The sequence below is a fragment of the Pseudonaja textilis genome, chromosome 2, assembly GCF_049901715.1.
Source record: "Pseudonaja textilis isolate UNSWEBS1 chromosome 2, rPseTex1.2, whole genome shotgun sequence".
NCBI lineage: Eukaryota > Metazoa > Chordata > Lepidosauria > Squamata > Elapidae > Pseudonaja > Pseudonaja textilis.
In genome coordinates, this window is record NC_141991.1 from 145,701,585 (window position 1) to 145,721,882 (window position 20,298).

General features: G+C 41.7%; 1 protein-coding gene across 1 annotated transcript; it reads right to left on the reverse strand.

The window, feature by feature from the left end:
• Positions 1-942: 942 nt before the first annotated feature.
• GDI1 (GDP dissociation inhibitor 1) lies at positions 943-18,000 on the reverse strand. Its single transcript, XM_026711647.2, has 11 exons — positions 17,847-18,000; positions 14,284-14,391; positions 12,252-12,351; positions 11,641-11,775; positions 10,324-10,522; positions 9,705-9,836; positions 9,040-9,139; positions 4,773-4,944; positions 3,575-3,719; positions 2,660-2,714; positions 943-2,520 (listed from the first exon to the last, which is right to left on the reverse strand). The coding sequence occupies exons 1-11, from the start codon at positions 17,889-17,891 to the stop codon at positions 2,368-2,370; spliced, it is 1,344 nt and encodes a 447-aa protein (XP_026567432.1). The 5' UTR covers positions 17,892-18,000; the 3' UTR covers positions 943-2,367.
• Between the last annotated feature and the right edge of the window lie 2,298 nt (positions 18,001-20,298).

A 20,298-nucleotide genomic window follows, 5' to 3' on the forward strand; every position in this document is an offset into this window, starting at 1 on the left:
GTTTTTTTTTTTTCATGAAAAAAAAATGATATTCAGTGGAAGACACCTTGAAATGCCTTCCTGGTCATTTTATTTATTGCTATCCAGATTTTACAACTGTATAGCTAGAGAAGGGAAGGATAATTACAGGAAAGGGGCTTAAAATTATAGGAGGGATCTGCAGGAAAAGTAGAATTTCAAGATTCTATTTGTAAAGGAGAATCAGGCAAAGAAAATATTAAGAACTACTTCCAGTATTGATTCACAGGTGGAACGCTAGAATTGCCTCCATATACACTTGGAAAAAGATATAAATCAACTAGGCTAAAAGACATAGGATGGTTGAAATAGTGGCAATACTAATTTGACATTAAAACAACTAATACAACCATAATATAGTCTTATTAGATATAGAGTACCATGAAGGCATTAAATACAAAATAGAATTGAGATTTTTTTTTCCAAATCCCCTTTTAAGCTTTTGGTTCTTGGTGTTTTATGTGGACTGAGAAAATGGATGCAGTATGACTAGTCTTTCTATTTTTCTATGCCAGCTGGGTTCAAAGCACAATTTTCAAGTTTGGTGTACAGAAAATGAGAGATCTGGCTATACAAATCTGTAGACTCCTATGCTGTCTTGTTCTTACTTAGCATCACTTCCTTGCCTCAAGACTTCAGCAAAGATGCATTATCTGACAGTCTGAAACCAGAATCAGCTATGCAAAATAGTATATTTTTATCATTCAAAACTCTCTGGATATTATACTGCTACTCCTTCAGAAAAAGTACATAACCAAATTGAAGTGCTTCTCTGATTTAAAAAAAAAAATCTTTTTTTCCATTTCCTGAATTCAATGTCGTCTCTTTCCTCTCACTAGTGTGAGTTACGCCTGGATTTTACTCCCCTGCTCTCCCCACCCCCATCCCTCCTCTGCAGCAATGGTACCAGACAAGAGCCAGGGCTAGACTAAGTGAATTTATTATCTTGAGACAACTGAGCAGTTGTGGGGTGGAGAGAGCTGACCCCTCACATTCCCCTAGAGTTACAGACAGATCATTAACCATAAAGCTGGCTTCAGAAGGAAGGAAGGCTCTAACGCAGGACAGGCCCCAGGGCCCTGTACTCATTCCACAGCCTAACCCCCACCCAAACCTCATTAATTGTCAGAAGTGCCAACAAATAATTAACCTGCTTCATTAATAAGTTACAATAAGTTACAGCAGGTGGCAGCAAGTGGAAAGGAACAGAATGACTGTCTCCTTGTCCCCATATCCAGCACACAAGAGAGACATACACACATACAAATACAAATCTTCTCACACTTGAGGCTAAAGAAATTAAAAGGAATTGAGGGGACAAAATGGATGCAAGACAGAGAGGCCTGTGGGAATCTCCAGTGCAAGGTGGGGGACATGGGACCAGCTGCAAGGGCAGCATGTATAGAAGGAGATGGTTCAGAATGGCTCTTTGTGCCCCCACATCCTCACACAATTCCAGTCTCCTCTCAAAACAGAGGAATGCAGCTTCACTTCATGATCAGGAGAAATGGGAAAATGAGGAAAGACTGATTATACATATGGCAAGATATGGTCCCAGATGGTCCTTTGCAAGTTAAGCAGCAAATCGATTCACTATACACAGGAAGGGAAAAATGTGAGGCTCAGAGGAGTTAAGAGGGGCACAGATGGCAGAGATGAGAACACCCAGCAAATGAGGGGGGAAACAGGGGGAAACTAAAGAAAGGTGAGCAGATGGTAACAGTTGGAGATCAATAGCAAGAATTAAGGCCAAAATATATGTTACACGCATGCTTTTAAAATCCAGTGGCTGTTTTTCTTTTCCTCAGAATAGACTGATGGTGGAGCAGCCTACAATGAAAATTAGATGTACTTAATTCTGCCTTTCCTTATTATATTCATGGAAACCACAGGGAGAAAGAACACTAGTGAGAGGAAAGAACAGAAAAGTAGGCAGAAATTTCTGTCTCCAAAGGTGCTTTTTCCTAAGAGGGGGCAGAACTCAATTCCAGGCAACTGTATATAATACATAATCTGGACCCAAATCCCTTCAGGCACTGGAAAAACTGAAAAGAGGCTAGTCTTCAGAGGACTGAGATTGCATTAACTTGATCCAACCTCAGTCCTGGAGAAAGGGTTATCTTGTTGTATGCAAAAAAAAAAAAACCATCAGAGGGGAAAAGAGGAAAAATATTCTACATTTTCCCCATGGAAGTAAGTTACTAGTCATCTGGCGTAGCCTGAATGAGGATCTGGAGGAAGAGCCAATCTCAGTGAGGTGTGGGAATTAAGCCAGTCCCTAACTGGGAGTGTGGTCCCTTACATGGGAAAAACCCAGGGAGGATGGGGTTCAGGGGAAAAAGGAAATGGTCACTGCTCATTCTCGCCGAAGACATCATTCTGGCGCCGTTTCATGCTTTCAAAATCAAATGGAGCCCCAGCCATGCGCCGGTAAATGTCTTTGATGTCATCACATGTTGTCTCAAAGTGGGTTGTGGCATCATATGATCGTGAACAGAATATCTGCAAGGGGAAAACAGGGAAACAAGATACAAGTTCACAGACTGGAGTCAACGGGGAAAGGGGAAAGAAGGGGCATGATCCAGAACCAGTTCTGGAAAAATACACTCTAAAAAAATTCAGAAAGCCTGAGAAATCTCACCTGGCTTTCAGTTCCATCATCAGTGGGTTCATATATATCACTGATGGCCACAAACCTGGGAAGGAAAGAAAAGTGTTTAAAACCATTTCAACTAAAGAAGTAGAAACCAATGGAACAAGTTGGTATGGACACATTTATCTTCCTACTCCTGATTCTAATCACACCAATATAATTTACAGATGCAGAAACCAGCCAACCACAATCATTGGCCACTCATCGGCACGATTCTTTTTTCAAACCATTTTAGCTTCAAATGTTCTTCCAGCCCAAGTTGCACTACTGCTATCATACCTCACAATATCCATCAGAACTTCTGTCATTCTTCTAGCCATTCTGGGACCTGATATAGACCTATTTTTGTAATCTATATATCATCTTGCACTTGATATTTATTATGCCATCATCCACTTTTTGGTTAAATCATTTTTCTCTTCCAAAAATCCAGTATTCGGCAGTCTGTAGGATTCATACAAGGCAATGTCCCACTCACAGGAAATTACTGTGGAAGGTTGATGAATTAAACTACATCCTTTCTTTCTGCCATGTGTAATGTTCTTCCCTGGATGGAACCATCTAAAATGGTAAAATTACAGGCCCACCACATCTGGCTGCTGATCATGAGACTCACTCATTTCTTCTTTTACTACTGCTCATTATATTCTAAAAATTTGCAGCTCTTTTCCTTAGGCTTTCATTCTTAAGCAAAGCTGGAAAGCATCTCTCAGGAATGTCCATGTTTAGCAACCTATAATAAATTGCAGCTGTGCCCCAGCGTTCTTCTCTCACCGTACTCCTATATACAGTACGTTATCTTCTGTGGATTGTCAACAGTGTGGATTGTCAACAGTGTTAGAAAATAGTCCCAGGTTGTAGCACTGGACCAACTGTCAGCACAATCAACCCAGAATCACTCACTTTTGGTCAATAGGTTCAAGGAGTTCAAGAGCTGGCTGCACTTCATTCTCAGGAGAATCTGTCTCTACAGTAGTACTGGCAATAGCGATGTACTTGCCCTGGGCAGCCACGTTGTGGGCAGAAGAAATGAGGCAGACATAGATATCTGGGATTGGGGAATGAAGAAAAGAAGTTAGGATTGTTTCTTAATTTTTGTTTTCTTTTTTCCCCCAAATCCAGCACTTTTGCTGTTGTCATGATTCCTTCATTGGTCGTTGGATGAAGTTAGGATTATTGAATTCACCCAAATCTATACCACCCACTATATCCAGAAGCCGATTATCATGACCTTGTTGGAATCTGATTCTGAGGGGAAGATTGAGCAGCTGACAGGCAGTAGGAGTGTAGCCTCGGAAGAAACGGGGGAAGGGCACAGTCCGGCTGGGCATTCAGAGTAAGACCCAGGGCCACCCCCTCTTCATCCTAGGGCACGCAGGGAGGACTGGAGAAGGGAGCAACTTGGCTTACGGTAGAGAAAAAGGCCCTGATCCTTTTCATTAGTTGCAGCTGGGAGAACAGGATATAAGAAGGGTGTTTGCACACAGCACCTTGCTGGAAGCAAAGCATGCATTATCTTTGTCGAGGCTTATCTGGGTTTTGGCGTCCTCCCAACTGTGTGTGGTTCGTTATCTTTTGTAAGTCTGCAATTTATTTTCCTGGCCTGTACTTCAGCGTGGTTTATGTTGGTTTTTCTTTATTTCTAATTTATCTGTACTTTGGGTTTGGACTGCATTTCTTCCCTTGTAGACTGTTTTTGGAAGAGTTTGATCTCCAGCGGAAGATAACTGGACAATGGGGGCCAAGTTGGAGGTATTAAAGGGAATTTATCTACTTTTGTGCCTTTGTTATTTTTGTGCCACGCCCTGGGTCATCATACTGATCTGAAACTCCGAGGAACTGGTGTCAGTCAGTGTATAGTAGACAATATGGAATTAGATGGATGAGCCCATCGGCTTGGTACAAAAAAAAACCCTTTTTATATCCCTAAAGTAAATATATGGTTTCCCACCTTTATTAAGCCTATTTCACATAGTTGCTATGTAATTAAAGGTCATAAGAAGGTACTAGATGCGTGATACTCCATTTTGCAGAAGTAGCCCAAAGCATAGTATATTCAATACTCCCATATTTCTGAACTCCCATATCAATAAGGCCTCACCAGATTTGCGTCCCACTTGATTTTGGGGAATGATGATTTGACAGGAATTAGCATCACTGGTGCCACGGATAGGGTGACTCAGAATACAGATGACGCGCACAACCTTCCCTGCTGGGCGCACTCGATCTTTCACATAGCTGGGATCACAGATCAACTGTTTGCAGCGTGCCACCTGGAGAATCAGCATTAGCAAAAGGAAAACGTTAGATTCACCAGTTCTTCCATGCACATGAACTCCTAGCCTTCTTCCAACACAGTGCTCTCTAGAAATACCGAGGCTGAGAACTCTACCAACACATTTGGAGGATGTCAGGTTGAAGAAAGTGGACTTAAATGCCAAATTCTGAATGTTTAATTCAGACATTCATTTTTTAGCAGTGTAGACGAAATACTATATCCTCACACAACTGCATGTAAATTGACCTTGATACTATGTGTATTTTCATGGCTACTAAAATGTTTGACATGGACAAGCTGTAGTATCTATTGAGGGGGGAAAAGCAAAACCTGCTGGAAACATAACTGATGTTGACTATTTGAGGATTTTAAAAAATGTTTTTAAACTCTTATATTTTCATCTGATCCACTCCCTTTGGGTGAGGTTTTTAATGTTTCAATCCTTTTCAACTAGATCAGCTTTCAGTCAGGATTAAATGACTTATGTGAGAACGACTGAATGAAAGTAATTTAGCTAGGAGTAGCACAAGAAAATGATGAATATTAAGAAACCAGAAAAGGGCTTCTGTAGCTTTTGAAACGAAGGCAGAAACACTTGTAGGGGAGACCTCAGCTTCACTACCGACACCAAACTTTCTCCAACACCCCCAGTCTTTTTCTCCCAGCAAGCTTAACTCAAGGAAGCAGGAACAAAAGCCAACAGCAAGAAGAAAGGAGGACTGTCAACTGTGCTAAATCAGGAAGCCTATCACTATCTTCTTCATGTTTCCAAGGGCCAGCATATGCTTACTAATGGATGTTGTATCAAGAGAAGGTGTTGAGTCAAAAGACTGAATTTAAAAAATGGCCAGATTTTTCCTCCCCTTTAATTTGAAGGTTGAGGAAAGACCACATATACCAGCTTCAGTATGGCTTTCAGGACCATGCTTGCTCTGGTGCACTGCCTGGTACAATGGAAAAAAGAAACTAGCCATAAAGCTAATTGTTAGGAAACATTCAAGAAAACAGAGCACTAACAAGGAACTTCCCTTGTTCTAAAAATACCCCATGCTACAAATTCAAAGCCTGTGGGGAAAAATGGTGAAGTAAAATGATATCTCCTTTCCTCTTGCTTGAGGCTTAGGGAAGTCAAGAGCAGATGAGGCTTTACATCTCTGTGTTAACGGTCAGCAGAAACCCGTAACTTTCTGAATTCCATCTAGTTAATAACTGATTTGGACCCATACTCCATGGATGCTTTCATTGAGCATGCAGAAGTTTTCACTGAGATTCTATTATCAGCAATCTTACGAAAGTTCTGCTCTTCTAGACTTTGTACCGTCCATGTTTTATTGAGTGACTTGGCATGGAAAGATACATGAAATGCAATTAATAGCAAAAGAAACCCCAACTTCCTCAATAATGCACCAAAAAGGGCATAGGGTAGAAAAATGAAAGCACTAGCATTGAAACTAAATATCTGAGCATAAAGATATATTTTCAACAATTCTTTATTAAATACTCAGACCTGATTTTATTGTCATAAATGAGATTCAAGAAAGGAGAATTCCCCATTCCAACTGCTCCCAGTCACTGCTATCAGCCAATATGGACCAGTTTAAGATTAACATGATGGGCTTTAATGAGAAAGAGTAGTCTCTAAATGGAGTTAGGTAGCAAAAACAACCTTGAAGTTCTTAAAACAGAAAGTACTTACCATATTTTTTGCAGACCAGTGGTCGCCAACTGGTGGGCCGTGGGCCACTGGTGGGCTGTGAGAAAATTTTGGTGGGCCGCAGAGAAATGTCCTCCCAAAGCACCACCCCCAAAGCCCGCCCACCCGTTGGCTCCCACCCTTCGGCTGAGTGCAAACCTGCAAAAAGCAGCGCAGCCCTCACCAGGCAGGACGAGGTAATGGTGCTGTTGCAGGAAGAGGGGGCTGGTGGCAGAGGCGGGCTGAAGCGGCAATAGAGATGGCTGGAAGGTGCAGGAATACCGTGCTATTTGCATTTGCATGGCACTCCCGCACCTTCCAGTTTGCCTCTCCTGGCCTGCGCTCTTCCTCGATGGCCATGGGCTATAAGGACGGCCCACGGCAGAGAAAGTATTGGCTGGTGGTAATGGGAGAGGGCGGAGTGGGCAAGTCTGTGCTCACCATCCAGTTCTGAGGTCCAGAATGGGGCATCGGCATCAGTTTCCTCATGCCTCTAGGCACTCTGCTCTGCTCCCCCCCTCCCCCCATGGCCCTAGGAGAAAGCACAGGACAAGCGAGCAGAAACATAGCTCTTGCTGAGGCAAAAGAGCTGAGATCGAGGAAGGCACAGGCAAGAGAAGATAGAAACTGCTGCTTTCTGTTGCCTGTGCCTTCCGATCTCTGCTCTTTCACCCCAGCGAGAGCTGTTATGCTTGCTTGCTTTTTGGGGGGGGGGGGTGGCGGCAAAGGGGCGCGCAGCAGAGATGTCAGGGCTGCTCTTGCCTCTCAGCAAGCCAGGCCTGGAGGAACGTGAAGCATTGCGAGCGAGCGCCAGAGAAAGGCGTGTTGGAAAAGCCAACACATGTTTCCAGCGCTCTCTCCTCTGTCCCAAAGTAAGATTGAGTGGGGGGAAAGGAAGGAGAAGCCCAGCTGGCTTTCCTTTGGCATGGGGTGGTGGGGAGAGACCAAATGCCCAGACCAAAAAGAGCGCTGAGGAAGACGGGCTCCTAATAACCAGCCAGTTTGTGCAGGCAAGGGCTCCAGCTTTTTGGGACTCGACACACACACACACCCCGCCCCCCTTCAGCCTCCACACAGGGAGGGATCCTTCTCTGCTTGGAAGCAACAGGAGAAACCTGGAGCTTAGCCTCGTGGAGTCCTCTTCTTCTGTGGAGGCTGAGGGGGGTGGGGTGTTGCCTGGTTATTAGGAGCCCGTCAGTGTTTCCAGCCCGGCCCTCCTTCCCTCCCACAACTAACTCCAGGCAGCCACACCTGGCAAAGGAGGGAGAGGTTTCCTCTGACCTGGGGGAGATATGAGATGGCTCTGCTTTTCTTCGGTTTGAGGGGGAGCCGGTTCCTCCCCGTCCAGATCTTCCCAGCCTCCAGGCATCACCTGGCTTCTTACATCCTCCCTCTTTCCCCCCGCCCAAAGAATGAGAGGCCCCTCCTTTCCCTTCACTCTGTCCCACAGTTATGATTAAGCATTCACAATTTTGTTATAATTAAATAAGCATTTGTGTGTGTGTGTGTGTGTTTGTATATATAAATAATAAAAATATTTTAATATTAAATTCATATTTAATATAAAAAATATTTTTTTTATATTAAATATATTATCTTTTTTAAAAAATTCATATAAGTGGTCCTCGTGATTTAAAATTATGAGTTTGGTGGTCCCCCAAGGTCGAAAAGGTTGGCAAGCCTTGCTCCAGACCATAAGATGTACCTAGCTTTTGGGGAGAAAAAGACGAAAAAAAACCCCTGCCTTTGCCACCCAGCAATTTGCCTCCTTGCAGCAAACAGCCTGGTCAGCTTCAGTCAGCCCAGCAGCTGACTGGTGGATTGGCCTCCCAGAATACCACCGATCAGCTGTTCCAGGCTGTGGGGATCGCTGCTGCCCATCCTTGAAGGTGACGCCTATCGCCGACGCCAATCACTGCCTCTGTGCGCCCCATTTTTGGACTCCACGCATCCTGTTTTTGGCCCATTCCAAGAGGCTGAAAACGGGATGTACGGAGGCTGAAAATGTGGTGCACAGAAGTGGTGGGGATCCCCGCATCCTGGAATAGCTGATTGGCGGTATTCCGGAAGGCCAATCCAACTGCCAATCAGCTGCTCATGCTAAATCAGGCTGTGCTAAAGCTGACCAGGCTGTTTGCTGCAAGGAGGCAGCAAAAACTGTAAATTGCTGGGAGGCAGAGGCCGAAGGGTGGGGGGTGACGGCGCTTCAGCAATATTCACTCAAAAAAGTGCACAGACATTTCCACCCACTTTGGGGGGGGGGGAATGCATCTTATAGTGCAAGAAATATGGTAAGTTATATCATAAGACTAATTTTCAAAGACATTCTATTTCAGGAACAGTCTTCCCTATATAATCAACCTTAGCAGCAACTTTATGGCCCTTAACCAAACTCACCTCTCCTTCCGATTTGACTCCAATGACCTTGCCACCTTCCATGACAATCTCATCCACTGGTTTGTTGAGCATGTAGGTGCCACCATAGATAGCGCTGAGCCTGGGGGTATGAAGTGAATGAATGGTGAAGGGCACTGGCCAGACCATTAACGTCCACCACCCCTGCCCCCAAAGGCACATTTTGCCAAATAGCTGTAACTATATAGCTGGGCTGTGCCGAAGACATGCAAGAATTATTTTCCCTGTCTCATTTATCTTAAGTATCATACTATGGAACTTTATTGCTTTTTTCTGCAGAATTTAGCTTCTCCTCCTCATGTAAAGTTAAATAAACTTTCTTGAATCTTTCAAGTGTACAGGAACAGTAAAGCTATGCTCACTGAGAATTCAAGGTACTGAAATCCAAACATATTTTGAGAGTGCTAGGCAAAAAATATTGATATAAAATGCCTTTTTCTTTTTAATGTATCTGATCTTCTACTCCCAAAGGTGCTTTTCCAACAAGCGTAACCAAGAAAGTCCAGTTGCCTGTTGGAAAAGCACTCTTGGGACAAACATAGCCTGGATGATTGATAATCTCCACAGGCATTTACCTTCTAGGCCAAGAACAAAATCAAAAGCAAACGCTGCTTCATATTGTTGACTATCTGTGAGGCAGACCGTACCTGGCAAAGCCCTGGGGAAGCTCACCCAGGCCATACAGTGGGTAGAGATAGGGGCTCTTCCCATAGCGGGCCAGGGATTCACTGTACAGTTTTATGCGATTGATGGTTTCCAAGCAAGGTTGATCCAAATAACTGTGAAAAGAGAGAACAGACAATGTCATTCCTTCCCAAAGAAAGGGGGAAATAAGGGGCTGAGGAAAGTGTGAAGTGTGTTATTATAGGAAAATCATGAGTTCCCAGTGGTTATGGACTGCTTTACACACTGGTGTGTTTATGGTTTTTGTATTGATGCTGTATTTATATTACCTGGCATATTTTAATCACCTAGTATCCATGAGATGGGTGGCATAAAAATTTAATAAACAAAGAAATACTGGGATCTTCTCAGACATTAATGATTAAAGAAACTGAAAGAAAGAGAAAAAAAGAATTTTGGAGGACTTATCTATAAACCCTCTCCTGAAAAGCCTTAAGTGAACCCCTAGTTTACTTTCAGCTGACCCAGCCAAATGTTTACTAGAAGTGTGGGACCATAATTAGTGCAGTGTATGATCAGAAATAAAGAGGCATGAAGATAGTTCACCAATTGCAAAAAGGCAAGCTATGGTCAATCACTCACTCATCAGTGCGGTAGAGAGCCAGTGCATGTCCTGTGAAATCAATGACATCCTGACTAAGGTCAAAGCGTCGGTAGACTTCGCGCATGGTAGTGACGTGAGGATCCACTCCCTCCAAGGTCTTTGAATCATTCTCATCAAAGTTTGCCACAAACACCAAGAACTTGCGGAAGCGTCGTTTCTCAAACATGCCCATGAGATCTGTGAAAGAATGATGGTTAGAGGAGGGATGGTCCATAGCAGGTTAAAGAGCTATAGAACTTTTACAGCCCTAGAATTTGCTCTGACTAGTGAATTGAACAGAGTAGAGTAGAACAGGAACAGAACACAATTCTTCATTGGCCAAGCGTGATTGGACACACAAGGAAAGCAACAAGTGATAAATCATGATTATAGTAATAAAATCACCATAAATCATAAGATACAACACTCAGTGATAGTCATAGGATAGTAAATAAGCAATCAACATAAATCATATCAGGATACTAAATAAAAGAATTAATATAAATTGTAAGATACACACAACAAAGTTATAGTTATAAGAAGATAATGCAAATGCACCATCTTCAAAGGAAGACAGAAAGCCTCTCTTCCTCCTTCAATCTTGAAGGTGGATTATGGAATATCAGAACCATGTTTTTGAATCTGTACACATATGGAGAGTAGCATCAGAACTCCACAATCTCAATACTTGAAATATGGCAAAAGGATTTGAAGTCAGGAAGTTAATTATGGCCCATATAAATATATAAATCTGCAAAATTTATCCTGCAAGGGATTGTAAAAACATTATTAAAAAGATCCAAGTATCACCTGTAGAGAAAGCTATCTGGCAAAGCTCAGTTATAACCATGCTTCCTTACAACCTGTTAGCTCTAACATTTGGACTAATCATTCCTCATATAAAATATAGGTATAGATTTTACCTTCCAAGCAGGTATGTCCATTCCACTGATTTGGGAACAAAGAAAGAAAATGGGTGGAGACCACCTATTCTCCACAATTGACCTTTTGCAGATTCAAACTAAAAAAAATTTATTCAAGAGAAAAAGGTATGCTTTGGTTATCTATATCACTCTAGAATTTTGCTGGTGCCATTATATACTGTACTGGTTGGAACCATTTCAGAATAAATCTGATAGTACTTTGGCAGCTGCTTTATCTTTTTAAACAATGTAGGTCTATTAATAAACTGTAAAACAGAATGCATAAAATAGAATATACCTCTTAAAATGATGAATGCTAATAAACACGCAACTGAAGTTTCCTATCATTTCAAACACACCAGATTTAGCATTTATGAAACTAGCTTCACTTACTGGAAGCTAGTGCTTCTGACTCTGTCGATGGCATTTTGTAAATCTTTCCTGCCTTGTAGACAAAGCTGCCCTCCACCACTTTGAAATCAAGGTAGCGTGTCACCTCTGTATACAGCAACATCTTCACAAGCTGGCCTATATGGAAAATGATAAAAAGAGGTTCCTGAAACACTTACACCTGCCTCCATTAGAGCTCCCACACTGCATACAGGAGATTGTAGAAATAGGCAGAACTCAAATAATTTATAATAAATAAGTACCACTCAGTGAATGCAAAGAAATTGCAAATGAAGAAATAAAAAAACTTGGAGGTGCACATGGAAAATGAGTTGAGCTATGAGTATAAAGGACAAAGCTCCAAGGGCTGCTAAGCTGAGTATGCACATTTATTCATTCGTGTAAATCCAACAAAATGCCAAAAGTCCTGGCATTCTTCAGCAGCATACAGTACATGTCCCAGTGCTTCAGCAGCATATAACTCCCAGTGACTTAAAATAATGTGGATTGTCTCGTATTAATGTCCTTTTTTCCTTCATTCCTATTCATCTACAAGGAAAATATACCGTATCTCTGGCTAGGTGACCAAAACATCTAAACAGAATGGGACTTACCATTGGCCATGAGGAATTTGGGGATAAGATCAACATTCCAGTCCCTGCCACGGCCCATGCATTCAGGCGGCCCCTCTGTAATTTCGAAGCGTTTGTAAAGCTGGCAATTGTGGAAAGGACAAAATAAGCTTCAAAATATTGTACTTACAAGAGACATTCCTATTAGAACTTGCTCTACTAGCATAAGAGAGCAAGCTTTTATAGTGGTCAAGGCATCAAAGCTAAAAATTGGGAGACAGAGTCTTGCCTTAGGCATAAAGCTACCTAGGTATCCTTGGCCCTCTTACCTCTGGTAGGGAAGCATTGGCAAACCATTTCTGAATAACCTTGTCATGAAAACTTCAGGGACTTGTCCAAGCAGATCCCGAGAATTGAACACAATTTAATGGAAGAAAAAAAAAACTAGCATAACACAATACAGTAATACCTCGGTACTCATTGTTCATTTATTATGGTAGGTGCAATGAGTACCATACACATTTTTCCCATAAGGAATTATGTAGCAAATCACAAGGCAGTTGACACAAAGTTCTAGTTGGTGCATTGACTACCAAACAAATGATGAGTACTGGAAAATTTTGTAAAATGTAAAATGCATTAAGTATGAAACTAAATGAATTTCAAAGCAACTGAGTACCAAGGTACCACTGTATATCAATGCCATCAAAATATAGAAAGGAGCTGTAGCTCAGTTTTATTCACCACAGACTGCTTGTTACTTCTTTTGGAGCAGAAAAGCAAAAAGGTTTGTCAATTCTCTAACAGGAGTTTCCATGATAGATATTAGAGCCTCATTACCCCAAACTTATGTTATTGTGACCCGTTACTTTCCAAGTTTCTTAGTGCAAAAATACCTCTCCCTACATATACCATTTTAGAAGGAAAACTGGCACACACAAAAATAAATTTCACCTTTTTGTGCTGTAAGCTGGCATATGATTTGGGGGGGGAGAAGCTTAAGTAAATAACATTGTTACTACGGGGAAGGGGGAATGCATAGGGTTTTTTAAAAATTAGATTACTTTCATAACTTTGCAACCAGGGGCTTATAACTGCTACTTGTAGGTGGGTGAGGGTACCCATTGCATTTACATTTCGATGCACACCAGCTATTGAAAGTAATTGTTTGGAAATTTCTAAACAATTATAGGAATGTTCATAGATACCATTCCATATTTGCCTGGCTTCCTGCAATATAATGAACCATACATTAATCAAGTAAGTTTGTGCTAAGCCACATTGTATTATTCAAGTGCCAAATTTTGTGCAAACAGAACTGCAAGATGTTTAACTGCTGTGGTTCAATGTGTTGTCCAAGCACAGCCTATAAAGAAGGAACAAATTCTAGACCACGTGTGGCATTCAAACTTTTTTGCTGTAGCATCTAGATCACATCACAGAAAATGGGCAATGTAATTTCCTTTTATTTTCTAACAGAACTAAGAAGATAGATTGTGAAAAGCTTTGGATATGCTTAGGACATCTAAGCAGGAATAAAAAAGATACAAGGAAAATAACTGATTTTTTTTGAGGAAGTTCTGGTTCTCTTGCATGAATTCAGTACCCTGTCTACTGAAAATAATCCAGTAACAGTGATGTGCAGTTTGCATATTCTGTGTTCAACCGACTTTTAATACAAATACAGGTAGTTCTCAACTTACGACATTTATTTAGCAACCATTTGAAATTACAAAGGCATTAAAAAGTGACTTATAATTGATCCTCACACATTACAAATATTGCAGCATCCTTGCAGATACGTTATCAAAATTCAGCTGCTTGGCAATTAGCATGTATTTCAAAGTCCTGGGGGGGTCATGTGATTGCCATTTGATACCTTTCTAGAAGGATTCTGTTAATAGAGAAAGCTGGATTCGCTTAATGGCCATATAATTTGTTTAATGTCTGCAGCAAAAAAGTCATAAACTGGGCGTAAATTTTAATGACTGTGTCACTTAGCAACAGTTCTGGTCCCAAATGTGGTTATAAGGTGAGGACTACCTGTATGCACATGCAGAAACTGGATCCTCACCTCCTCCAGGGGAGTAATTGATGAGCTCTCACCCCCATAATATGGATTCCGGTCCATATGCAGCACCTTCTTGCCATTCACAGACATGATACCCGAAAGGATACATTCCTAAGATAGAAAGTGAGTAGCATTATGTGTTCTCCAGAATAAATTCAAATGTGCTTCTACTGCATGGTACGTTCCACAACAGAATCCCCGAAGTGAAACATTAATGCATAAATAAGCATTTCATGAGTGCACTTGAGACTATTCTGTTCTCATGACCACCCCAATTTATTTCATAGAATTTCTCTAAGTATATATGCGTATGTACCAGTGTGCACATGTGCAGGGGTGTGTGTGTGTACAGAAAGGACGGCTGACCCATAACAGAAACTGGTATCAAGGTCTGAGATACTGATAAGGAGCTTCCCCATCCAGGATGTGTGGACAAAGATCTGTGTTGGAATTTTATTAATAGGTAATTGAAGCAAAACTGACATGGTGCTTCCTGGTCTTGACCTCAGTCAGTATACAGTTTAGCAGGGTAGAGATTTAAGGCAAATCTTAAAGATAAGATAAAGATGAATGGATGAATGTGCATGACTGTAAACAAAAAAAGCTCCAAAAGGATTCTGTGTTGTGAAAATCTGAGCTTGGTCTTAAGTTATCAGTAATACATCATCTTGATAGACCTCATCATTCCGATAATATTCTGATATTTACACATAAATTCCACCAAGTCTATAAATGTATGATGTATACATACCAAATTACATTTCTACATGATTTGTTCACCACTCATTATTTAAACTGTCTAAATTTACTTCTGGACCAGAGTAAAAGGAATTCAGCAATACACACCATTCCTAATGTTGCGATCATATGTAACTTTCTAAACACCAATTATAAATGGTACAGACATTACTGAAGGCATGTATGGGAACTATATCACTTCTCATAAGTGATCTCTCACATGTTATCCAAGAAGCTTCTGCATTTATGCCTTCCTCATTATTGCTGGGACATTGGTTCAAAGGTATTTCCTTACCAGATTACTCAATGCCTTCAAAAATGTCAGAGCTTCCAAAGTACTTGAGAAGTTCTTCAAAATTCAGAGAGATATATTCAGAGATGTATCTGCCTTGAAAGTAGCCTACACTGAATTGTATAGCACAGTAAAACATCAAGAGTTGACCACAGGAAAGGTTTATGACATTTTTACTATGTCTCAAAATGTTTTATATTTTTATGTCGTAAAATGTTTTTTTTAAATTTGCTAAATGTCATGAGGATCCTGGATATTTTGTAAGATAGTCCATTTGAGGTACCTTGGTTGAAAAGTGTTGCCCTATGATGCACTGTTTTGCCCAGCTAAAGGTTACAGACACAAGAGTTTTTAGTAGTATATTGATCGTATTTCCTTGCAATAATTTGTACTTTGAATGCACAAATAGGAATGTATCAGGGAAATTGGAGATTAAATCTTCGAACTAACATTTATTAAGGATTCTTCTGAAAAATTAACTTATAAAAATGCACTGAAGTGGGACAATGCAGAGTAATCTTGGTACAAACACTGATATCAATTTGGTGTCATCAGTGGGTCACTGATTTAGGGAATGAAAATCTGTAGAAAGTATAAATACAAACATCAAAGGAAGATCCAGTCTTTTCTCTGTGAAAGAACCTTTCCATTGTTGCTCTACAATACAGGAATAGGTAAATTCTCTTATGAAGGGCCATTGCTTTGTGACAGATTACTCACTCTAAATGTGAAGTGTCACAAATTCAATCCCTGGCATCTTCAAGTTGAGTTAGGAAAGATCCCTAACTATCTGAAGCCCTGAAGAAACTTTGCTATTAATGCAAACAATTCTTAACCAATGCTTTGACTCGATAAAAGACTATATTTTCCTATGTTCCAGGAAATTAAGAATCCTGCTTAAATGCTCATTAAAGGAAAAGGTAGGAGACCGAGAAAGGAGTGCAATGGATCAACCTACCCCCCCCCCCAATTACAAATGCATGGAATCCATTGCATGATTAGGACAGGTGGTGCTTTTATTCGAGCAACTGGAATGACAAGAATGATAGAAACAGAATAAGGGCTGTGTATAATAAAATATAATATATATTTATAAAGGCTGTATCTATTTCGTATTTTGGCAAAAGGAACAGAGAGAACACAAAATCTTTTAAGACTGCAGAACAGTCATACAACACTGCCCCACACATGCACATTTTTTCAAATGAAAAAAAGCAAATGTAGAAGGCAGGAAAAACTGTCCAATGCTGAGTTTCAAAGAAAAAAATATCCAATTTTGTCCGGTCTTACCAAAGGACCGCAACTGATTTGGTTCTATCAATACAGACAATTCAAAGCATTCAGGTTACAGAAAAAAGACCCAATGATGTAATGAGAATATTAAGAGTCTTATAAGAAAAGAGAGAAAAGGGGGATTACTGATATAATAAACATAGTAGGAAAAGAAACCATTTCTATATGTCTGTACTATATGTCAAAAATTTGAAGGGGGGCTTCTAATTAAATTCAATAGAAAAAGCATTTACAGTAGCGTTTTTCAAAAGTCAGAGTGGGGGAAAAACATATAGATAGCTCAATATTAAATAAATTGTACATGGAGGATTAATTGTTTTGAGTTTCAATGTGATAAACCCACATCTCCTGAAATGCACACAATCCTGCACTGCAGAACCTTCAATCTTGGGCATTGATGGGAGACAGGATCCCTGTTCCCATTGGTATAAGATGCAGGAGCAGGAAGTGTAACAGATCCACCAGAAATGGCAAAAGAAGGCTTGGAAATCACGGTGATACTGTTCCTGCTTCCTCTTTTACTAGAGATATGTATGGACCAGATAATCACATAATTCTGCAAGAGAAGCTTTTTACAAAATCAACATAAACAGGTCCCTTAACTTAATGCCTATATTAAAGATGCAATTAGAGATCCTAACTGATGACTTGGTAAACGAAATAAGAAGAATATGCGTAAGGATTTAAATCAACAAATGAAGGATCCATGCAGTTGGTGCCTAGCGCTTTCGAGAAGCGCTGATGGCGCCGGGTTGCATCAGAGGAGATGCAAAAACACCATCCACTGTGGAGTAGAGAACGGGACGAAATGTAGGGCTGGACAAAACAACTGCAATTCAGAAAGAGTACTGGTGTAAGATGCATTGAGGAAGAAGGGCAGAGGAGGGTGCAGCGGCTGCAAGGAGACGCGCACAATAGCCCCCACTTCCCGCATAATCTACGCGCGTGATAGTGTGTGCGCGTGTGTGGCGGCGCCCAGTACTGGATTTAGGAAGGCACTGCTGCAATCCCTAAGAAACTATCGGGGTCGGGGGGAGCTTTCGGAAAGGCCGAGCTGCTTAATAAGGGCAATGCAAGGATTACAACCCCACCCGACAACCTCGCAGGGCTGCTGATGACCGACAAGGATGCAGGAGCCGGAGGGAACGGGAATGCAAAATTGCACGGAGGGAAGCAATGGGTGGGAAATGCCGGGATGAGGAAAGAGGAAGAGGCGCAGGGTAAGCGGCTCCGAAGGACTCACGATCAAACCGGTGCCCAGCACGATCACGTCGTAGGCCTCGTCCATGGTGCCGGCTACAGAGCCGCCTCCCCCCGCCCCTCCCCGAGAGGAGCCAAGATGGGTAGCCCTCGTAGCCCGCCTGGATCCCTCCGCTGGAAACGAGTCCCGTTCAAGAATCTCTCCGCCGCGGGGAACCGCCCCGGCGAACTTCGCTTTGCTTGTATATATGCCGTGGACATCAAAGGGAGGCGGGGCGCGAGAGATGCGCGTGCTGGGTGGGTGTTCGCTCCTTTTCCTAGATTAATGCCTACGCTTTGAAGCAAGAAAAAAGAAGTCCCGGAGCCGCTTTTCTGGGGCTGTTCGCTTGGGTGGGGAAGGGAGGGGATTGTAAACCGCGGGGGCCCCGCTCCCTCGTGTCGTCATGGCAACGGATGGTGGCACCACCGATCCGATGCTGGAAATAAATGGATCCATAATCCTCAATAAAGGAGAAAAATAATTCCCCTCCCTCAGGTGTAACTCCTTTCTCTCCATCCATCCCGCCCTCAAGACTGTCAGAAACATCTTAAAAGCTTTGCTGATTGCAGCGACTCCCAAGATAATTCCGCCAAGGAAAGGAGATCCGCGATGCGGAGGGGGAAGGGCGGTACCCGGATCCACGCTAGTTGCATGTTAATAGTGTCGGGGACTGCGGTTCACGCCGTTTCGTATACTGGGTAATATTTCCGTCAGTTACGCGGCTGCTCTCCACGCTCCGGCTGCATTCCCGCTCCTCGCCGGACACGGCTTTGGATCGACTGAGCAATGTGGGACCGCAAGCTTTGTGCTACCAAGGAAGCCCCCCATTGACTGGATTCATCTTAAGCCGATTGAATGCTGCAATCGGCTATGGGAAAGGGGTTCAGACAGCGGTGCATATTTTTTTTCTCTATTGCAATATGTAGTAAGACAGAACTCCTCTGACTTGGGCGAGGGGGAGACCGAGTAATCTCATTTTGGATTGTAGAAAGTCAGCATCCACCCAGCTTCCTAGAGAAATAAATGTTTTGGGGAATATTTAAAAAGCAGGACAGGATATTTCCCCTAAAGGAGAAATGGAGGGAAAACTTTGAAGCAGAAACCAGCCTCAAGCAGAAACCGAGGAGGCCAGCTTTTAAAAATGCAGATTTGGTAATCATTCAGAAAGACTAGGTCAGACAGGAACTCCAGATAAGCAATTAGGCAAGACAAGATTAGCTCAGAGAAACACTTAGGATTTGCATTTCCCCTTTTGCCTACCAGCCATGAGCCCTATATGATCCCATGGAAATGAAAAAGGTATAAAACCCCACCCTACCCTCAACTCCATTTTGTCCCTGTGTGTGTGTATTGGTTCTGTTCACCAATAAACAGAATGTTTCCAATCAGCCTCCAACAGGATCCTAGCAACTTCTAAAGATAGCATACATTCTGGGTTCAGACAGAAAAGGTTCAGACCCTTAATTTCTCCAACCAAGACTATATAAAAGAAATCTCTACAAGCAAGCCCAGGGATACTGCTGAGGATGGTGCTCTGTCTTCAGCATCACTCCTGGCTTCAGGAGGGCAGGCCCGGGACTATTATATACAGCCTAAAGAAACTCCAAGGGCCTAATAAGGAAGCAAACACCAAGAGGTAAGGAGAAAGAGGCAGAAAGGCATTTTATACAAGGGGTCCCATCAGTTCTAATGGCACTACTGACAATGCTCTCACAAGGTAAAAATTAGACAAAATGATTGACTGTGTGGACTTTTTAACTCTCAGAATTCTGGGAGTTGATCTGCACTTCAATTGCTGAGGCCAAGAAATGCTGTATTAGCATTTAGAGTTTACTAGCTTTGCAGTGTTAAAAACAGATGCAGCCATTTCCTCTCTTGCTCATGGCACTATTCATGAAAATGCAAGGAAATGTCACTTCCCTCTATTTTTTTCAGCTACTAGAGGTAGAAAGCATCAAATTCAAAGGCTTCCTACTTTCCCATGACAATGATAGTACAAAACAGCACTTATATAACTTTGTATGATTGGTTACAAGAGGAATTGAAACCCACAATAAGCTTCAGGTATTGTGATTCCTCCTGTTGAATTTTCTTGAACATAAGGGACTAGTTTTGCACATTAATTCCCTAGGAAATACTCATTAAAATGAAATAAGGTTCCTTTATCTCAATCCCCTTACTTTCTTAGTAACAACAGTAACTGCACACATTTTATTTGTTACAGAAATCCATGAATGGGGATTTTTTTCCTATTATTATTAAAGATGTTAAAGATGGAACATGAAAAGTTCTTATTCCAAAAATACTACCTTCCTCGGCTACTACTATTATCTGTCATCCTTGCCTGAGTTTTAAATTGATAGCATTCCCCAAAACTTTTTAAAATTAGGCCAAGCTACCATTGATTACAGTAGTACTGACTTATGGAATCTTTAAAATGACAGGATTCCAGCAA

What these genes read in the sequence shown, in the direction of transcription:
- GDI1 (XM_026711647.2), bottom strand. Translation starts at nt 17,891, where the DNA reads ATGGACGAGGCCTACGACGTGATCGTGCTGGGCACCGGTTTGATC. An exon ending in TGCTGGGCACCGGTTTGATC is followed by an intron (nt 14,392 to 17,846) that starts GTGAGTCCTTCG and finishes TTTCTATCTTAG; the next exon opens with GAATGTATCCTTTCGGGTAT. An exon ending in CAATTACTCCCCTGGAGGAG is followed by an intron (nt 12,352 to 14,283) that starts GTGAGGATCCAG and finishes CACAATTGCCAG; the next exon opens with CTTTACAAACGCTTCGAAAT.